Source organism: Falco peregrinus, chromosome 6, assembly GCF_023634155.1.
Source record: "Falco peregrinus isolate bFalPer1 chromosome 6, bFalPer1.pri, whole genome shotgun sequence".
In the NCBI taxonomy this organism is placed as follows: domain Eukaryota; kingdom Metazoa; phylum Chordata; class Aves; order Falconiformes; family Falconidae; genus Falco; species Falco peregrinus.
The window spans coordinates 17,741,669-17,760,001 of record NC_073726.1 but is presented as its reverse complement, the minus strand read 5'-3'; the positions used below and the strand labels follow the sequence as shown (position 1 = coordinate 17,760,001).

The following is an 18,333-nucleotide window of genomic DNA, read 5'->3' as shown; positions in this document are numbered from 1 at the left end:
AGGTGAGATGAACCCCGCTTCTAGTCTGTGGGTCAACTTGGTTCACAGCCACTGTGGTCAGGAACTGCCAGAAGCTCCCACTGTAACTGAGTTTATGATGCAGAGGTGTTAGCTAGGAGAAAGCCAGCTCAGCTTTATGGAAGGCACCAGACAGCTTTGGGGTAATTTCATGACATTACTAGGTCAGAACAGACCACAGCCAAAAAGCTACATACAAAACAGTCTGCAGGTCCTTTATAGTGCACGGCTTGAATACGGTGACTAGAAACTGAGGTATCAGCTAACTTACCAAAACGAATAGAATGCATCTACCTCTTCAAACGAGGAGTTCATGTCCCCAAGTTTAGGAACATTTTTCTTATTTGACCACCTGAAAATAAATGGATATATTCAAGAAATTATATATATAATCTTATTTCATAACATGGTATGTGTTAAGTACAGATTCAAAATACCAAATTAGAGGGCACCCCCCACCCCCCCCAAGACAGGGGCATCAGGAAAGAGAACAGGAGAGTTTCTTCTGAACATCCTCCTCCAGACTGCCTTTTTTGAGGAGCTCCCCCAGAAAAACAAACTCCTCTTGCCCAAGCTCGGTGCGCCTACAAGCAGATCTGACGGAGCACAAACTGTCTTTGTAGGTATTCAATTCTCCACGCACATTTTCCCGGTAGAGAAGCTTACAGAAAGTGGACAAAAGGTGCTCTGTGAATAACTCGGCTCTGTGGCAGGCTACAGGAAGTTTCCCACACATTCTAATGCAGTATGAGGAAATCAAGCATGCTCTGCCTCCATCCTGTTTTTTTCCCCCTACAAAGGGTGAAATCTTCCATAGGCATTTGTTATTTCATGACATAGCATCCATTTCCAAACAGAGAAAGGAACCCATCTGACAACCACAGATCCAGGTCTGAATCTCTGGAATATTTGATAAAATATTCAATGGACCTACTTTAAATAACAGATTGTTCAGAATGTGTTGTAAAGTGCCTCGCACAATAAAACACCTCGTCTCATACAGGTAAAAAGGTGAAATAGACTTCTATTGTGACAGCCTTAATACAAAGTTAATTGGCAAGCATGAATCAAATGCAGAAAAAAAGTCACACACCTTAAGAGAGAACCACCAAATACTGATAGTTACATTTATCTTCTCTTTTAACCAGCTAAATTGTGAACATAACTATTGTCTTCTGTTAATGTCTCACCCTCATAAGAAAATCATAAAGAAAGGAATTTTTAGTCAGTAGCATACACACACTTGGTATAGCGAATAATTTTAAGATGAAACAACGTGTTGTACAAAAAGGACAGTAAGTAATATGGAACTGAGAACAGACTTTTTTTTTTTTTTAACCTCATGGGTCAAACTCTATGCGACCAGTGTGACAGTTCAGATTATTTTAAAATGAAATCATAGAGAATGCACTATTTTATTTGTATTACATTTCTAGCAAATCAATGCATCTCCCAGCATCCCTTGAAACCACACCTGTTTACAAAGACAATGCCAGAAGAATTTGCAAATGCTGATCCTCCAGCAACAGCAGAGACAGTCTGACGTAGCTTACCTGGCATTTCTTTCAAAAACTGGGGAAAAAACTTCAAAGAAGTTTTCCTTTGCTTCACTTTTGGAAGGTACGGAGTTATCAAAAGTAGGATCTATGCTGTTAAATGCTCGCCGTTTCACAGGATCAGACAATATTTCATAAGCTGAAAAAAAGTTACCAGAAATACAACATGAGACTGAAGAGAGTCTTCCCCACATGTTGGGAATGTTTCAAAAAAGGTTCTAACTGATTCAAAAGATGCTTTCAGATCTGCATTTGACCTACCATTCTGTACAGCTTGATACTTCATTATTTTAATGACACCAAATAGCACTGCTTTCAATTCCTGTTAGACTAAGTAGGAGAAAAAATTTTTATGAATGTCCTCCTGGTTTTGGCTGGGATAGAGTTAATTTTCTTTCTCAGTATCCAGTGCAGGGCTGTGTTTTGGATGTGGTGTGAAAACAATGTTGATAACACAGGGATGTTTTTAGTTGTTGCTGGGTAATTATTATATTAACTCAAGGACTTTTCAGTTTCTCAGGCCCTGCCAGCGAGAAGGTTGGAGGGGCACAAGAAATTGGGAGGGGACACAGGCAGGACAGCTGACCCAAACTAGTCAAAGGGATATTTGTCATGCTCAGTATATAAACTGGGGGTGGGCAGCATGTGTGTGTGTTGGCCGGGCCCTGGGAGTCACTGCTCAGGATCTGGCTGGGTGTCCGTCAGCAGGTGGTGAGCAGCTGTATTAGGCATCACTTAAGTTTTCTGCCCTTCCCTTTGGATTTTATTCCTCTTTCCTTCCCTCTCCTTTTCATTATTATCATCATCATAAATTTTATTTTATTTCAATTATTAAATTGTTCTTATCTCAACCCTCAAGTTTTACCTTTTTTCCTCACAATTCTCCTTCCCATCCCACCGCGGGGCTGTGGGGACTGAGTGAGTGGCTGCACGGTACTTAGCTGCCGACTGGGGTTAAACCACGACAATGAAAAATAACACATTTAACTATGAAGATGTAATAAACTATATTATATTTAAAGTAATATTAAAGCAGTAAATTTGGTTCAGGCACTGGGAGTTTGGGTGTGACATCTCCAGGCTTTTATCCTACACCAGATCCTTGCAGACAGATTACGTAACGGTCTACTAAGAGAGGCACAGAGTGGAAGCAGTCCCCAAGTTAATACCATGTCAGAATTGGCAAGAACAGGAGCCATTCATTAGAATTTTTGCAGCTCACAGTGAAATTGTACTGAGACTTAGAAAGAGTATAAAGTACCACAAAGGTACTAGCCAAGACACGCATGCGCTCTCAGTTTCCCTGTTCTTGCAGTTGGGGAGCATCACATTATTGAATCTTATATCCTGGAAATCACACACACTGTAGCTTCAGCAAACTCTTCTTTTTTCCTCAAGGAAGTGTAGAGTTAATTTGGCTGTTAGCTCTACAATGCCCACTATTTTTCAGTAAGAGTGGAAAGTCAAAGCAACTTTGCACTGTAATCATTCATGGGCTTCTCTGACTGCACCCCCGGACAGAGGACACTGACCCTGAAGGTGTCACCTAGAAGGTGATAAGCTGGAGGAGACCTTGGTGCTCTGTGGTTCTGCAAGTCTATCTCACTGCACATGTTAATGGAGAGAGGAAGGAAGCTGCTGCCTGCCAGTCTTCCCTTCCCCTCGGCCAATACTCTTAACGACCCCTGTTCTCCCCTACACTGCAAGCTAGGAGCTTCAATAACCCTCACACCGGTTTCCTGATGCAAGAAATTCTGTGCACATCTGTTGGTTCCTCTTCCACTTCAGAGAGGTCATGTCCATACAGATCCCCAGTTCTACTCCCAGATACTCGATTCCCCTGGCACTGTATCTCCCACTCATTCCTTTGTCAGACCCAGCTCTGAATCCCACCTACCTACTCCTGCCTTTGGCAGTTTCTTGTCTCTGTTCCGTTACCACTTGCTCCTACTCCGGCTCCCCCTTCCCTACTACTGCATTTCCTTCCTGCAAGGTGCAGCCTGGAAGCATTACTCCTCTTCCATGCCACTTTGTGCCTTCTTTCCTGTTTATCCTTAAGCAGTTAAGCAGAAACATATTTGGCTCCTTGAATGTAGAACAAAGAGCATATTCCTGAATTCAGCTGCAGGTTATTCTTATCATAAATACCTGCCAGTTTCTGGCAGGACGGTAACTATGGAAAAAAAAATTTCCTTTGGCAACTTTTTTCCTTTTGACAACTCTAAAGAAGGCTGAAAACATCATCAGCTCATCTAACATGTCAGCTTCTAACATTTTAACTAGTATTGTAAGAAGACACTCAGAAGAAGAAATTTTAGAACACAAGAACACACAAATTCAGAGGTTTCCTCCTGCCTCAACCTTACTGAGTCAAAAAAATTAATTTAAGTAAACCAAAAAAGCCAAAGTCAAAGCATTTCTAGAGATGTAAATCATACACCTAGAACACTCCCTATGGTTTTGAAATTGGCCAGCAGTGGTGTTCTACTTCACTACAGGCAAGAAGGGGAATATTATTCAATTGAGTTCACTCTGTCATCTGTGGGCAAAAAAGAGCAACTGAAGAAACTGATATCCTACATCAAATCAACAGATGCTCTGCTGGCAGAATAAGTGCATTAGAATTCAGATCTTCCAATCGCTGTTCATCTCTTAGAGGAACTACTTTATAGCACACCAGTTTATCCCGGGTATATGGCTACCTCTAGTGGTTCAGCTTTGCATGCATTGCTCTAAGTGTTTGTGTTTTGTCTCCAAGTGGCCCGGCAGACCACCATCTATCACCTGCATCTCCATGCTGCTTCTACCCAGAGGAAAGTTACATCAATGTGATTTCTATTAATTGAGGCATTGAAATGGAAAAAGAACTTCTCTGGCTTTTTAGTAATTGATAATTCTTTAAAAGGCTAATGAAGTGCTGCAAATACGTTCTCAATCTACTTGATAATCTGAAATGTATCTAACAAAAGAAATCAGTTGCTTACCTTTAGTTATGCATGTAAAATAATCATTATCACCTTCTCCAATCTGTTCCCCTGCAGCTTTTCGCTTGTCTGGATGATGTTTCAAAACCATGGATTTATCTAGCAAATAGATGCATCACATTTAGAAACACTTCACCATCAACAGTTTAAAAAAACATCAGGAAGAAAACAGATAGGATTTAATGAATTTTCTTTGATTTCATAGAACCATTTAGATTGGAAAAGACCTTTAAGATCATCAAGTCCAACCACCACCCCAGCACTGCCAAGTCCACCACTAAACCATGTCCCTAAGCACCATAGCCACGGGTTTTTTGAACACGTCCAGGGATGGTGATTCCACCACCTCCCTGGGCAGCCTGTTCCAATACCTCACCCCAGTTTCAGGGAAGAAATGTTTCCTAACATCCAATCTAAATCTCTCCTCGTGCAGATTGAGGCCACTTCCTCTTGTCCTGTCACTTGTTATCTGGGAGAAGAGACCAACCTCTACCTGTCAGGGAGCTGCAGAGAGCAGTAAGGTCCCCCCTGAGCCCTCTCCTCTCCAGGCTGAACAGCCCCAGGTCCCCCAGCTGCTCCTCACCAGACTTGTGCCCCAGACCCTTCACCAGCTGCGTTGCCCCTCTCTGGACACGCTCCAGCCCCTCAACGTCCCTCCTGAAGTGAGGGGCCCAAAGCTGAACCCCGTGTTCGAGGTGCGGCCTCACCAGTGCCCAGTACAGGGGGCCAATCTGCCCTGGTCCTGCTGGCCACACTGTTTTGGATACAAGCCAGGATGTTGCTGGCCTTAGCTGCCTGGGCACCAACACTCCTACAACTTAACACCATTGTCAGAATTAAAATTATCTCATCTTTGCTGGAACATAAAATAACCACAACTCAGAAACTCTATTCCACCTTCATCAGCTGAAGTAGTACTGATTCTCTGGGACTTATTCTAACATTATGCATAGCAAAGTGCTTCAGTAACTGTAAGCATAGTTAGCTTCAAAAAGTATAATGCAGTTTCAGGACCTTAATTGTGCAAGATTATACAATTCCCTGTGCAATCATACTGGAAAAATAAAGAAAAATAATTAACGTCATTTGAGCTATTGTTTCTAATGAAAAGCAAAGTAGTTCAGATCAAATAAAAATTGTATTCTATGCCTTGTCAAGTTCTGAACACAACCTGAGAAGAAATTTAGCAAGGAACCTACAGCCATGAGCTTGTGAAGACTGCTGTACTTACCTGTGGATAACATCAAGCACACACACAAGGGTTTGTGGTCAAGTTCTCTCTACTTAGGCCATAAATGCAAAGATAGAACTAGCACATACAGAGTATCTACTAAAGTTGCTACCAGGTTGTCTTGGTATTTAAACAGCAAAACCAGATTTTAAACTGACTTCTTTGCCAAAAAGTCTAGCCATCTTGTCATACAATATAAAACGTACCTTCTTGGCTTGCTATAAATACCAGAGAGATGACGTCACGCAAATAGTTGTGGCAACCTGCCTTTTGAGAAACAAATCAGAACCCTTCTTAAAAATAAGAAAGCACAGTATATACTGGCGAGAAAGACTCACATCTCTATACCACCGTGTAACAATTGAGTGCTGTTGGGATCCTAAAAAGAGACATACCCTCGTTCTTGCTCAACAAGATTAGTGAGACTACTACTCATCATCAGCATAGGTGCTACTCTATGCTGTGTGAGCATATGCTCCACAGTGGTGCTGCTAAGCAACACATACCTGAGGCAACAATTTCCTGAGCAAGCTCATAATTTGGTAATTTCCACCTATTTTCATTTGGGAGTATCAGTGCGTTCACTGGGGACAGTGATTCTGCTCACACCAGTACAGTTATACAGGCAATCCTTTGCAAAAATCAACTCACAAAACCCTCAGCTTATTTCATAAAGGCTATTGAACAATCTTCAGAGTACTTTAAAATCTTCCTCCACTAAATACTTGCATTCTTCTGGCAAAGGCAACTCCTGGTCACAGTGCTTTCTAGAAAAATAAGTTCCAAAGCCCAACATGTTGTTCCTTCACACGCAAGTACCACAGAATAGCCCCAATCACCTGCAGCCGTTCTGAATCATGTCATGGTTAAGACACAGGCCCATGATATCACTAAGCAGCACACCAGCACTTCCAAGTTCTATCGTTTACTTACCCAAAGCGTCAAGGAAACAACCTCACAAGACTACGCGTTTAACAGCTTGGTAACACCCCAGAGATCCAGCCACAGGAACTCCACATTTTTCATGTGGTGAAATGAACAAGAAGAGCAAAACTAAGCTTCTCAGTAGCCCAAGTAACTTTTAGTTACTCGAATACCCTGAAAATCAAGAGCTACTGCTCCATTCCCATGCAACACTTGATCTAATCAGTACGGTAACAGCAGCGCAGAAATGTACAGTTATAGTCTCAAGACTACTGACAAAACACACAGGCAAGAAAGACGTGAGCTCAGCGAGATTTTTCAACTCCCTAGATTTAGGCCTGAGGATTTCAGAGCTGTGATGTGAATTTAGAAGGCTGGTAAGCAACACAAATCAAAGACCAGACATTTTTAGACCTGTGAAACAGTAAAAAGCTTGTCCATGACATGTATATATTTTCACGCGGAAAACAGTTGTGTACATCTGGGGAAAAAAAAAGAAGTATGCTTATGAAATAAAGGTACTTACGAGCTGCTTTGATTTGTTTTTGAGTAGCCCTGTATCGTATATTTCCTAGCCCGAGGACTGCATAATGGTCTTGATTCTGAGGAAGGAAAAAACCACCCTAATAAACACTGATAAATATGACCTAAAAAGCCACAACACGTGCAGGAAACCAGTTCTCCTCCCCATCTTTTAAAAGCGAGAGGCAGAATTCTTCCTTCTCCATAAATATTAGGAAAAGGTTACAGGAACAATTGTCGTAAATGCCATAATTATTGAATAACCAAATATCAATGAATTAAGCCACTCTTACAGCAACTGAAGTAGCTTAATCTAAATTGGATTAAAGCACTGAATTCTAGAAAGTTCAATTATTGGAAAACTGATTTGCTCTCTTTTAGTATTAAAGAGTGCTAATATAACTCCAGAATAAGGGAGGTAGTAACAGGGAGAAGAGACGCGTTTACAGCTTACAAGCAGTAAAATGAAAAGCAACAATTCAAGACCAAGAGCTTATCCCAACATACATGTGAGTTTGCCCTCATCAACCGATTATGCGTGGAAAATAGAAACCCAATTATAATGCTAAGGGACACAAACCAGTTCAGACGGGGGTGGGAGGAGAGGAGGCAGGGGGTCTTTAGCGGCTGGGAATGGCAGGTAACTTTGATGGGCGATTTCCAGAAAATAAAAATAAAAATTGGTGCAAGCCTGTATCAACTCAATACCTTCCAGTCCTTTGGATCAAGGGTTTTTAGCATAGGAAATTCTTCAAGTTGTAATTCTTCGTCCCCTGATTCTTCAGAAAGTTCCTTCTCATCTTCCAGCTCCTGGAAAGAGGCAGAAACATTTACGTTTCTCCTCTTAATAAATGCTTCAAACCATCTTCCCACAGGTTCCACTTGACAGAGTACTGACGCTATAAGCAAAAACATAAAAGCAACTTCACCTTCTGCAGTTTCGTTTTTCTTTCTTAAATTAAACCCCATCAAAAGCCCTGAGAAGCCTCGCATCACACAAGGCTGCAGCCTGCCGAGCCTTCCAGCTCGCCCTAAAGACACCGGGCTGCTTTAAAGGCTGCAAGAAGCGGAACAGGCGCCTGTCGGGCGGTAGCTCCCAAGCTTCGCCGTGCTCTCCAGTCCGGGAAGGCGCTTCCAAGTGCGGGGAACGCACACGCCAAACGCCACCCGACACCCTCCTCGCTGCGGCGGCAGAGGCGGTAACTGCGGCACAAACGCTGGGTGCGGGCCGGTCCCCCCGCCGCCCCTCGGTCCCCCCGCCCGCACAGCGGCCGCAAACGAGCGGCGGGGCGGGCGCCACAGGCGGGGGGCGCGGAGTTAACGCACAACGCACGGGAAAGTTCCGCAGCAGCGCAAGGCTGCTCAGCCCCAGCGCCGCAGCGGAGCGGCTACTGCCGCCGCACACGCGGTGGCTGGGAGCGGGGGAAGCCCCGGGCCCGCCGGCGGCTGAGGGCTACCCTGCACGCCCCCGGCCCGGGCCGCCCCCCGCCCCGCCGGCCGTGGCCCCGCACCAGCTGCGGCCGGGCCGCTCCCGCCCCCCGCCCCGGCGGCACCTACCGGCCGACAGCGCCCTGGTGACAGCCGTAACCTGCCCCTCCTGCGCGCCCCGCAGCATGGTGGTGGCGGCGGCCGGCGGCCCGCAGCGAGCCTCGGGCCTGGGCGCCGGGCCCCACTCGCCTCGCCTCGCCGGTTGCCAGGAGCCGGCGCATGCAGGCGCCCGCCGAGCGCTTCCGGGGCGGCGGCGGCGTGCGGCGAGATAAGTGGCCCGGCGGGGCCCGGCCCCCCCGCCGACCCCCTCGCCCCCCCGCCTCCTGCGCGCCGCCTCTCCGCAACGGGGCCGGCATCTGCGGCGAGGCCCAGCCGGGCTCGGCGGCGGCCCGGGCCCGGGCCCGCGGATCGGCGCGCGCCACCCCGCCGGCGGCTGTGGCGGGCGGAACTCTTCGGCGGCGGCAGCGGTGCCGGGGGGAAGGGAATGCCGGTGCGCGGGGCCCGCGGCGCGCCCGGGCCGGTGCACCCTCCTTTGGTGTCCCCCCGGCGCGGCCCGGCCCGGCCCGACCGGAAGCTCCGGCCGTGCTGCGTAACGCATCCGGGGCAGGGCAGGGCGGGCCGGTGCCGTCGCGATGCCGGACTACCTGGGCGCCGACCAGAGGAAGACGAAGGAGGAGGAGAAGGAGGATAAGCCCATCCGCGGTGAGAGGCGGCGGGACCGGCCGGGTGCCCTGTGTGCGCGGCGGGGAAACTCCCCGAGCGACGCTTCGGCGGGGCAGCGGGGCGGGGCCGGCGCTGCCCGCGACCATATTGGTGCCGGGGGCGGCGGGGCTGAGGGAGCGCGGGTGGGGAGGGAAAAAGAGAAAAAATAAAAAAAAAAAAGATTTTAAACCCCCCAGATGCGCTACGTGGCGCGGCGGTCGCCGTCCCCTCGGGGCCGCCCCGGCGTGGGGCCCGGCTGGGCTGGCGCTGTGTCTGCGGCCCCAAGGGGCGGTTAAAGGTGACCGTCCGCCTGGGTTTGGAGTTTCTGAGGGAGGAGCGGCGGGGCTGGGGGCCGGCGGCCCGTCGGGAGGAGTCGGGGGGGCGGCGGGGTATCACCGGGGGTCCCCAGGTCACAGCCCGGCCTCTCGGCCTCTCGTCTCGGGCCCGGCCTGGTTTCCGTACGGCGAAAGGCCTTGTGCGGCCTGAGGGTCAGCTGAAGGGTCGGCCTGATAAAACCTGGTAATTTCTTGTTGTTGGTCGGCAGAACGCCCAGAGCTGGCTGTCACCCCGCCGGTGGCCCCGTCACCGGCAATGCCATGGAGGCAGGAGAGCACCACGTGGCTGATTTTTCTGGTGGTGAAATTGCCAGTTGCTCCTCATGTTTGAATTTCATTTGCCTTTATGTTTCATGTTAGTAAATATTAAGTAATGCATCTGGAAGCCAAGGCGATACTGCATGTAACCAGTGATGGACTTTGAACTGTTGCCACTCAAGAAAGGTTTTTAAATTACAGCAACATAGTGTTCAGTAGATATAAAAAAAAAATAATTAATGGGGTAATACAAAGAATCAGGAAAGAAATAAGGATTGAAAAAAAAAATCCTCTCAAAATGCTGTGTGATACACACTGCACCCAGATCTTCAATACTGTGTGGCTGGTGCTCCCTTTATCATAAGAAAAGATACAGTTGAATTGGAAAAGAGGGAGAACTGTGGGCCAGGAATGTTTGACGTGAAGGCTATCATTTGGTCAGGAAAAGAGAGAGCTTTTAGGAGAAGGGAGAGGGAATGTAAAAGGTCTGTTAAATGGCAAGCGGTATGAAAGTAAATAGAGGGTGACAGTAGTAGAGAGTTACATTTTTCTTAGTTAATGGAGAGAGTTCACTGGAGGAATCCTGCAGCACTCTGCAAAAACTGAAGCGATTAACAGCTGACGCTGCTTGTTCTGATGTGGGAATTCTGAGGCTTAAGTACAATTTTTAGATTTCAAGTTTAAGTCAAGTAAAAGGAAGCATAATGCTGATTTAAATGGGGGGATTCCTTCCCATGTGTTCTGCTGCACGTTGCTGAAAGTTTACAGGTATTCAAAAAACTGATAGAAATATTCATGGAAGGAAAATTTTTTAAGGGCTGTTAATAACAACGTGTGACCCAGGAGTGCGAGCTCACTATGCGTCTGCCACGTTTGTAGACCTTCCTGTTGGAGAAGGGATACTGGGCCAGACGGTTCATCTTGTCTAGTACAACTATTCCCATGTTTTTTGTTTTGCAATATTCAAACTCAGCATTGTATTAGTTATTGATTCCAGGCTGCTCTGGTAGCTTGCGGTAGTTTTTTGTTACGGAGACCAGCTTAGATTCGGTTGCTGTTCCCTGCTCTCACTGGGCATTTTGGAAGAGAGACATCACTGGTGGAAAGTGGTGACAGGTTTTCATTGTAGTTTTTTTAAACATTAAGAAACAAAAAGTTAATAAGATGAAGTTCTGATATCTTCAATTCCATCTCTGTACAGTCATAGGTCAGTAAACTACTCCAAGCGAGGCAAAGTTTAAGTAGCTTGCTTGCTGCAGCTCTGTGTGGAACAGTTTTGGACTGAAGAGAGTAGCTGGGGACCCTGTTTTGATTTTCTTGAATGTCTGATACTTTTTTGTTCCACTTTGGTTTAGTGAAAAGTAGAAATTCAAAAGAATCCCTTTAAAATACATGATTCCATCTTTTAGAAGCGGAATTGATACTGCTGTATCATTTATTTTTTTTTTAACAATAAGGTTTTGTTATTAAAATTGGAAGCTAAGTCTTTCCTGTCTTGTTTCAGCTCTGGATGAAGGAGATATTGCCTTGCTGAAAACATACGTAAGTAGCATATGTATACAAGGGTGTTAAAGAAAAAAAAGTAAGTCCTCTTAGGAACTGAATGCAGGAGTGGAGGGATGTGTACTCAGTAGTAGTTAGTAGATCTGCTTCTCCTAATGCTTTTCTCTCCTGCCAAAATCTTTTCTCCCTTTCCACCTTCCAACCAGAAAGCCCCATACCCAACCCACAACCCTAAAAATAGTCCATTAGGTCTGTTAGCTTGAAAGTAACAATGTTTTTTTTTTTTTTTCTATTTTTGTTTTGTATCTTGTAGCTGATTGTCATAGGGGTCTAACAGCTAGGGCTTTTTCACTAACCAATTTTCTTGCTTTATAACGAACAGTTAACTTCAAGACTCCTTCTCCCATCAGATTTACTTGCTTTTAGCCATCATGTTATAATACTGTTAGCAAGGGGTACACAGGCCTTGTGAAAAAGAATAGTCTCGGGGGGTGTTTTCTGCAGACAGTAAGGCTTAAAATGTAAATCTCCATGTCTCTACTGGAAAGTATGGTGGATCTGTGAAAAAACTCTTGAAAAATGAAACTTGCAGCTTAGTGTATGTCTGGATTTGCATATGTTTGCTAGAAGCCTGAATTTTGACACTGAGACTCATTTATGAAGCTTTGAAATATGTCTTGTGCCCACTGCGGCTTCTCTTTTGTTGGCAAGTTGATATGAAGGAGATCTTGTAGAGGAAATGCAGATCCAGATCTGCCTGCATTATGCAGGGGCATCACAAGCAAGAATCCAGCTTCTGATTTGCCCCATGGTCTGTCTGTTCTCTTCTGTGGGTGATAGAAGGGTTGGCTAAGGTAGTTACAGCACACCTACACATGATTTTCAGATAATATGTACAGATTTCTGTCTGTATATAATTTTTACTAAGCCTTAGTTTAAAAAAATATGACTGAACCGTGTTAAAAGAAAAAAGGATCCTTGAAGTTTACAAATGTGAAAAATTTCCATTCGCGCGGTTGGCCAATTGTGTGTAGCTGCATTCTCTTTTTGTGAACAGAAACATTGTTACTGAAACTTAATACTGTCTTTTTTGGCTGTAATCAATCGTTGGCTGTTACACCAAGACACATCTTGATGCTCAACAGCTCTTGGTATTTTTTCCTAAACATAAAATAATTTGAAATCTACATGGTATTTCTTTCTTTTCCAGGGCCAGAGCACATATTCAAGGCAGATCAAGCAAGTAGAAGATGATATTCAACAACTACTTAAGAAAATCAATGAGCTCACTGGTATCTTTCTTTCTTAAGATAACTTTCAATAGAAGAGCTGCCTACACCAAAACAAGTGTTCTAAGAAGCAGATTTTAAACAACTTCTGCATTGCTTTATTATTGTTATTTTTCTCGAAAGAATACATTTATTTTTTTGGTCACATGAGACACTTGCTGTGTAGGTGATGGTCTTTTTGATTGAGCAGAGCTAATCTGTACATATGGTTGTGTAATTTTGTGCTTTAACACATTTTTATTCAAAACTGTAATTTTTATATATTACACTGGCATGAAACAAATGCCCCTTTCTGCCGCTAGATGATTTGTTGGGATTTGTGTCAAGCTGTATTTGAATAGCGAGTGAACTTCCATAGACTGCAAAACCCCAGTGTATTATTAAGTAGGGGTACCAGTCCTTATATAAGGAAGAAATGTGTTTCAAGGCAGTTAGCATTTAGTATCAGCTGGTTTAAAATCAGCTGGTCAGTTGTGGCAGTGACAATAAAAATTATTTTGTTCCCTTATTTACCTTTGTTTCACTGATGTATGTTTGTGGCCCTGTTGCTATGCCTCTAGCCGGGAAGGCTGCAGTGTCTCTTTTCCAGTAAAATCCTTTATTTGTTCAAAACATATCCATGTTTTGGAAGATTTGTAATCTTTGTGTGTGTGTGTGTATATAAATATATATATATGAAAAAAAAATTCATTTGTGTGAATCCGTTAGCTTCTGATATCTTGCACTAAAGCCTTCCATCAGTGAAAGCACTTGCAGAGTTTCACTCCTTTTCTGAAACTTTGAGAACCGCGCTTATCTCTGCTATCTCAGTCAGGCTTGGTTGTAATTGTCTGCGGGCTGTAGAGTTGTGTTAGAGGATGGCTAGACTGCTATTTGCATGCTTAGCTGGCACAGTCACGTAGGCCTCATTTCTTGAGGAAACTTGTTTTTTAGGAAGTCCTTCAAAGATATGTGTGTGTGTGTTTTGGAGATCTCTCAGAAAGCTTCCTACAGGCTTATATCTGAGGTTCTTGGTATGGGAAGGATTGCTGACATGCCAGTTAGCTGCTTCCTCAGCTCGTCTGTGTTGTACGTAGGAATCAAGGAATCCGACACGGGCTTGGCTCCTCCTGCCCTTTGGGATCTGGCTGCAGACAAGCAAACTCTCCAAAGCGAGCAACCATTACAAGTTGCAAGGTGGGTGCACTCTTCCTCCTTGCAGTGGAGCTGTAGTGATTTACAACTGATGTGTGGACTTTTTGTAAAAACAAGGTTCACCTGTTGTGCATATTAACAGTGGTTTTTACCATTGCATCAAAACTGGGCTGTGTTATGCTTGGTGACGCGTTACCTACTTCATACTTGTACTTATTCCTGTCATTATTGTATGATGCTGTAATAATAGAGTCACAAGTACAATAGCTATTTTGGTGTATTTGGAAAATACGACTCTGTCACCTTGATGCCGATACAAATAGCAAGCCAGTTAGTTTGTCTGCTTGGTGGTGTTAATTGTATGTTCTCTGTTAGGTGTACAAAGATAATTAATGCAGACTCCGAGGATCCCAAGTACATTATTAATGTCAAGCAGTTTGCCAAATTTGTGGTGGATCTCAGTGACCAGGTGGCACCTACTGACATAGAAGAAGGGATGAGAGTTGGGTAAGCAAAATCCTTGTGTTCTTATGAGTTTTCCTGGGGAATGAAGCTTTTTTATCTGATCGATTAGTTTGACATGTCAGCAGCTGTCATTTCATGTTTTTGCAGTGGTTGAAATTATAATGCCAATGTCTTTCTGTTGGAAGCCAGTAACTCACCTGCACGCTGTGCTGGAATCTTGATTTTGATACCATTCTGGTGAAAATTGTGCATCGTGGACTCACACCTTTCAGTTTGGGCCCCAACAGTGCTAGCTTTCAGGGAGCCTGTGTAACCTGCTGCCTCTTTGGCAGCCTGCACAGTTACACCCAGGGTGGCTACGGGAAGTGTTCGATGAGGAGGTGAAGCCTGTTGTAGAATTTGGTCTGTGGGATATTTTGAATTTCAGTTTTCAAAATACTTCGGAATTAGTATTTTTGGAAACCTTAAACTTTTCTGCAGGAGGAGTTCCATTCTCTAGCCCATCTGGCTCTTAGCTTTCAGGGCTGGGCTGTCTTGATGCCAGAGAAAAGAACAGTTTAAGAATTCAGCTGCTAATTTACCGAGTTGTTTCTACATGGCAGCTTAATTAACTGGCGGTAAAATAATAGTCTTTATGCTTTCTCACCAGGGTGGACAGAAACAAGTATCAAATCCATATCCCCTTGCCTCCAAAGATTGATCCCACAGTCACCATGATGCAAGTGAGAACTGCCAGTACTTACTGTGACATTGCTTTGTCTTGTAACGTTGATTACTTTGACTGGATTTTGTTGTGGGCTGTTGAAGGCCCAGGGACATATGCAGCCTCAGGCTGCTAACTGCTCGCTCACCCTTTTGTTGTGCAGGTAGAAGAAAAACCAGATGTCACTTACAGTGATGTTGGTGGTTGTAAAGAGCAGATTGAAAAGCTGAGAGAGGTGGTTGAAACCCCTCTGCTTCACGTAAGTAACCTCCAGATTGAAACTTTTATTATTTTGAAAGTATTCTGGTCATCTGTTAGCATTTGAAAAAACAAGAAGAGATAATACAGCTGAATAGAAACACCTAAGTGAAAGGAAGGCTGGTTTTAACAAGTGAAATCCAGCCTAGTCTGTTTATATTGCCCCTGATTGATGATTTTCTTAATTTGCATATACTCTTTGATGCACATAATCTTTAATTTGCACATAACCTTGCCTTCTGTTTTCCCACCATTACAGCCTGAACGATTTGTTAACCTTGGAATTGAGCCTCCCAAAGGAGTACTTTTGTTCGGGCCACCTGGTACGGGCAAAACACTTTGTGCCCGTGCTGTTGCTAACAGGACCGATGCCTGCTTCATCAGAGTAATTGGATCTGAATTGGTGCAGAAATACGTGGGAGAGGTGAGAGCAAATGCTTGACGGAGTGTGGAGTGATTTGCGGATTTCCAGTTGTGGGGACCCGGCACCCTAGTGGGTTTGACAGATGAATGTACTGGCGTGCTGGAGGTACTGGTGGGGAGGAGCTGTCAAACTAATGGCTACTGATCAGGCAGACAGTTGTAAGACCTAAGTATGTCGTCCTTGAGGAACTGGATTTTGCAGTGCAGAGTTTAGTCTGCAGTTCAGGAGGACTCTAGGATTAGGATTCTGTTCCCAGCTCTGCCACTTATTTTTCACCTGGCCCTCAGGTAAATGACTTCTTTTGTGCTTCTGAATTTAAGAGTAGTAATTTGTCCCTCCCTTATAAGTTGCCTTAAGATTTATGAATGTTCTGTTATACATGTGTGTACAAATAAGAAGAGTTTTGTCATTGGAAACTTAGAAGTGTTTGGAGGTATGAAAAGTTTAATTTTGATAGTTTTCCTTTAATGTGCCATGAATCTTTAACAAAATGTTGGATATTGCTTTCAGGGAGCTCGAATGGTTCGTGAACTCTTTGAAATGGCCAGAACTAAAAAAGCTTGTCTTATATTCTTTGATGAAATTGATGCCATTGGAGGTATGTTTGCAGTATCTACAGCTCTAATCTCATAGGGGAACTTTCAGGCGTTCTTTTCCTGGTATAGTTCTTTACCTGGATTGCTGTATTTCAAGAAAGGTGCTTCTAAATACCTACCTAGCAGAACTACTACCAGCATGTCCCATGTTTGTGAGGCTGTCAAGAAGTGGTTTATACAGCCCAGATGAGAAGTAATTTTTGCACACTTGGAACACCCAGATTATTTAAACTTTAGTGAAGGATCTCATGTGTTGTGTTTGCAAAAAGTACTGCTGACTTTAGTCCACAAGCTGAAGGGGGCTACATATAAAATCTTTATTACTGCCTGAAAATGAATGTATTTTTTTTTTCCTCAAAGTATGTACTTGGGTCCTTTGAAAGTAGAACAGGTTTTATGCAGGCAAGGGAGGAGGATTTTGGTGGAGGGAAGGCAAAACAAACTACACCTAGAAATTTCAGCAGTTTGGCCAGTTATTAGGCAGGGAGATGGGCCCTTTCATACTAAGGATGAAGATACAGTGCTTATTGTAACTGACAGGCAACATTGCTCTTTCTTTGAAGTGTGTCGCTTTCAAATAACCCCTTCACACCTTTTTTAAACTCTTCACAAATATTTGTGTGTAATTTAGAATTATTTTTCCAGCAGTCTTCTGTGTAGAAGCTGTGACATCTCCATGTTCTGAAGGTCCCTCTCTTATTTTGTGAAACATGTGTCTCCTCTCTCCAGGTGCTCGTTTTGATGACGGGGCTGGGGGTGACAATGAAGTGCAACGTACTATGCTGGAGCTGATCAATCAGTTGGATGGTTTTGACCCACGAGGCAACATCAAAGTGCTGATGGCCACAAACAGACCTGATACTCTGGATCCAGCACTGATGAGGCCTGGCAGGCTGGATAGGAAGATAGAGTTTAGCTTGCCTGATCTTGAGGTGAGCATGCTTTCTTTCACAGCCAAGTATATTTTGAGAGCAGTGTGTTTCTTCAGTTAGGGCGTTACTGTCTGGAAGCAGCTGACGAATATTGACAACAGCAGCATTCTTAACTTACATGAAACTACATGGAGATTGGAGGGATTAAAGATGTGCCAAAAAGGTTTTCCCACACCGAACAGATTCCATCCCTGGGCAAGAAGCCATGGTAGATAGCTGTAATCACTGCATATTCCTGTCCCAACAGATAAAGAATCCTTTAACCAGATCCATGATGTAGTTTTTACGTTGGCATGTGTTTTGTTTGGCCCTTTTGAGAGGGATTTCTTGAGGTACTTGTACCGTTAGAGCTCTGTTAAAAGTTATTTTCTTAATTTGGTATCGTGAACACTTAAACATGCTAGTCCAGACATGGGAAGCTGTAGCTGGGCAGCAAGTAAAAGATTTTCCATTAGCCCTTGCTGTGGATGTGGACAGCTGCACGCTAGAGTCATCGCCTTTTTCATACCATGAACGCTTCTGTCCTCCGCTCTTTTTTCAGGGGCGAACTCACATATTCAAGATACACGCTCGTTCGATGAGTGTTGAAAGAGACATAAGATTTGAGCTGTTGGCTCGGCTGTGTCCTAATAGTACAGGTAAGCTGCGTTGTTGTGGTTTTTTTTAACAATTTGGTGTATGCTTCACCTCCGCTGGTGGTTAGAGCTGAATTTGTTTATCCCTTTGTTTCAAAGGCGCTGAGATTCGCAGTGTCTGCACGGAGGCAGGCATGTTTGCTATCCGAGCACGTAGAAAAATTGCAACAGAGAAAGACTTCTTGGAAGCAGTGAACAAAGTCATTAAATCGTATGCGAAATTCAGTGCTACCCCGCGCTACATGACCTACAACTGATCTCTTGGAAAATTTTCCCTGTTCCTATTGTTAAAACTTTCTGTGAAACAAAAATCGAAGTGTAGTAATTAATGTCTTGCTCCTGGAAGCTAGAAATAAACGGAATATTCCAAACAGTA

At 44.3% G+C, this 18,333-nt stretch overlaps 2 protein-coding genes across 5 annotated transcripts in view; one reads left to right on the top strand and one right to left on the bottom strand.

Moving 5' to 3' along the window:
• The window catches only part of DNAJC2 (DnaJ heat shock protein family (Hsp40) member C2), a 24,657-nt gene extending 15,336 nt beyond the window's left edge, over positions 1-9,321 (bottom strand). The window contains exons 1-6 of one of the 4 annotated variants that reach the window (XM_055807228.1): positions 8,793-9,321; positions 7,944-8,134; positions 7,240-7,315; positions 4,559-4,657; positions 1,572-1,713; positions 290-370 (exon numbers count right to left, since the gene is read on the bottom strand). In XM_055807228.1, the coding sequence (XP_055663203.1) occupies positions 290-370; positions 1,572-1,713; positions 4,559-4,657; positions 7,240-7,315; positions 7,944-8,134; positions 8,793-9,321 (1,118 nt within the window). The remainder of the gene's footprint in view (positions 1-289; positions 371-1,571; positions 1,714-4,558; positions 4,658-7,239; positions 7,316-7,943; positions 8,135-8,792) is intronic. The other 3 variants (XM_055807229.1, XM_055807227.1, XM_055807230.1) reach the window with 3 other exon arrangements.
• PSMC2 (proteasome 26S subunit, ATPase 2) lies at positions 9,292-18,333 on the top strand. Its single transcript, XM_055807241.1, has 12 exons — positions 9,292-9,425; positions 11,523-11,560; positions 12,732-12,813; positions 13,887-13,986; positions 14,320-14,451; positions 15,059-15,131; positions 15,276-15,371; positions 15,630-15,794; positions 16,305-16,392; positions 17,120-17,322; positions 17,864-17,960; positions 18,057-18,333. Exons 1-12 carry the CDS (start codon positions 9,356-9,358, stop codon positions 18,212-18,214), a joined length of 1,302 nt encoding a protein of 433 aa, XP_055663216.1. The 5' UTR covers positions 9,292-9,355; the 3' UTR covers positions 18,215-18,333.

Bases quoted from the DNA above. Each gene is read 5' to 3' on its own strand.
- PSMC2 (XM_055807241.1), top strand. From the start codon at position 9,356: ATGCCGGACTACCTGGGCGCCGACCAGAGGAAGACGAAGGAGGAGGAG. The intron at 11,561-12,731 runs GTAAGTAGCATA...TTTCTTTTCCAG, and splicing joins TTGCCTTGCTGAAAACATAC to GGCCAGAGCACATATTCAAG. The intron at 13,987-14,319 runs GTGGGTGCACTC...GTTCTCTGTTAG, and splicing joins CAACCATTACAAGTTGCAAG to GTGTACAAAGATAATTAATG.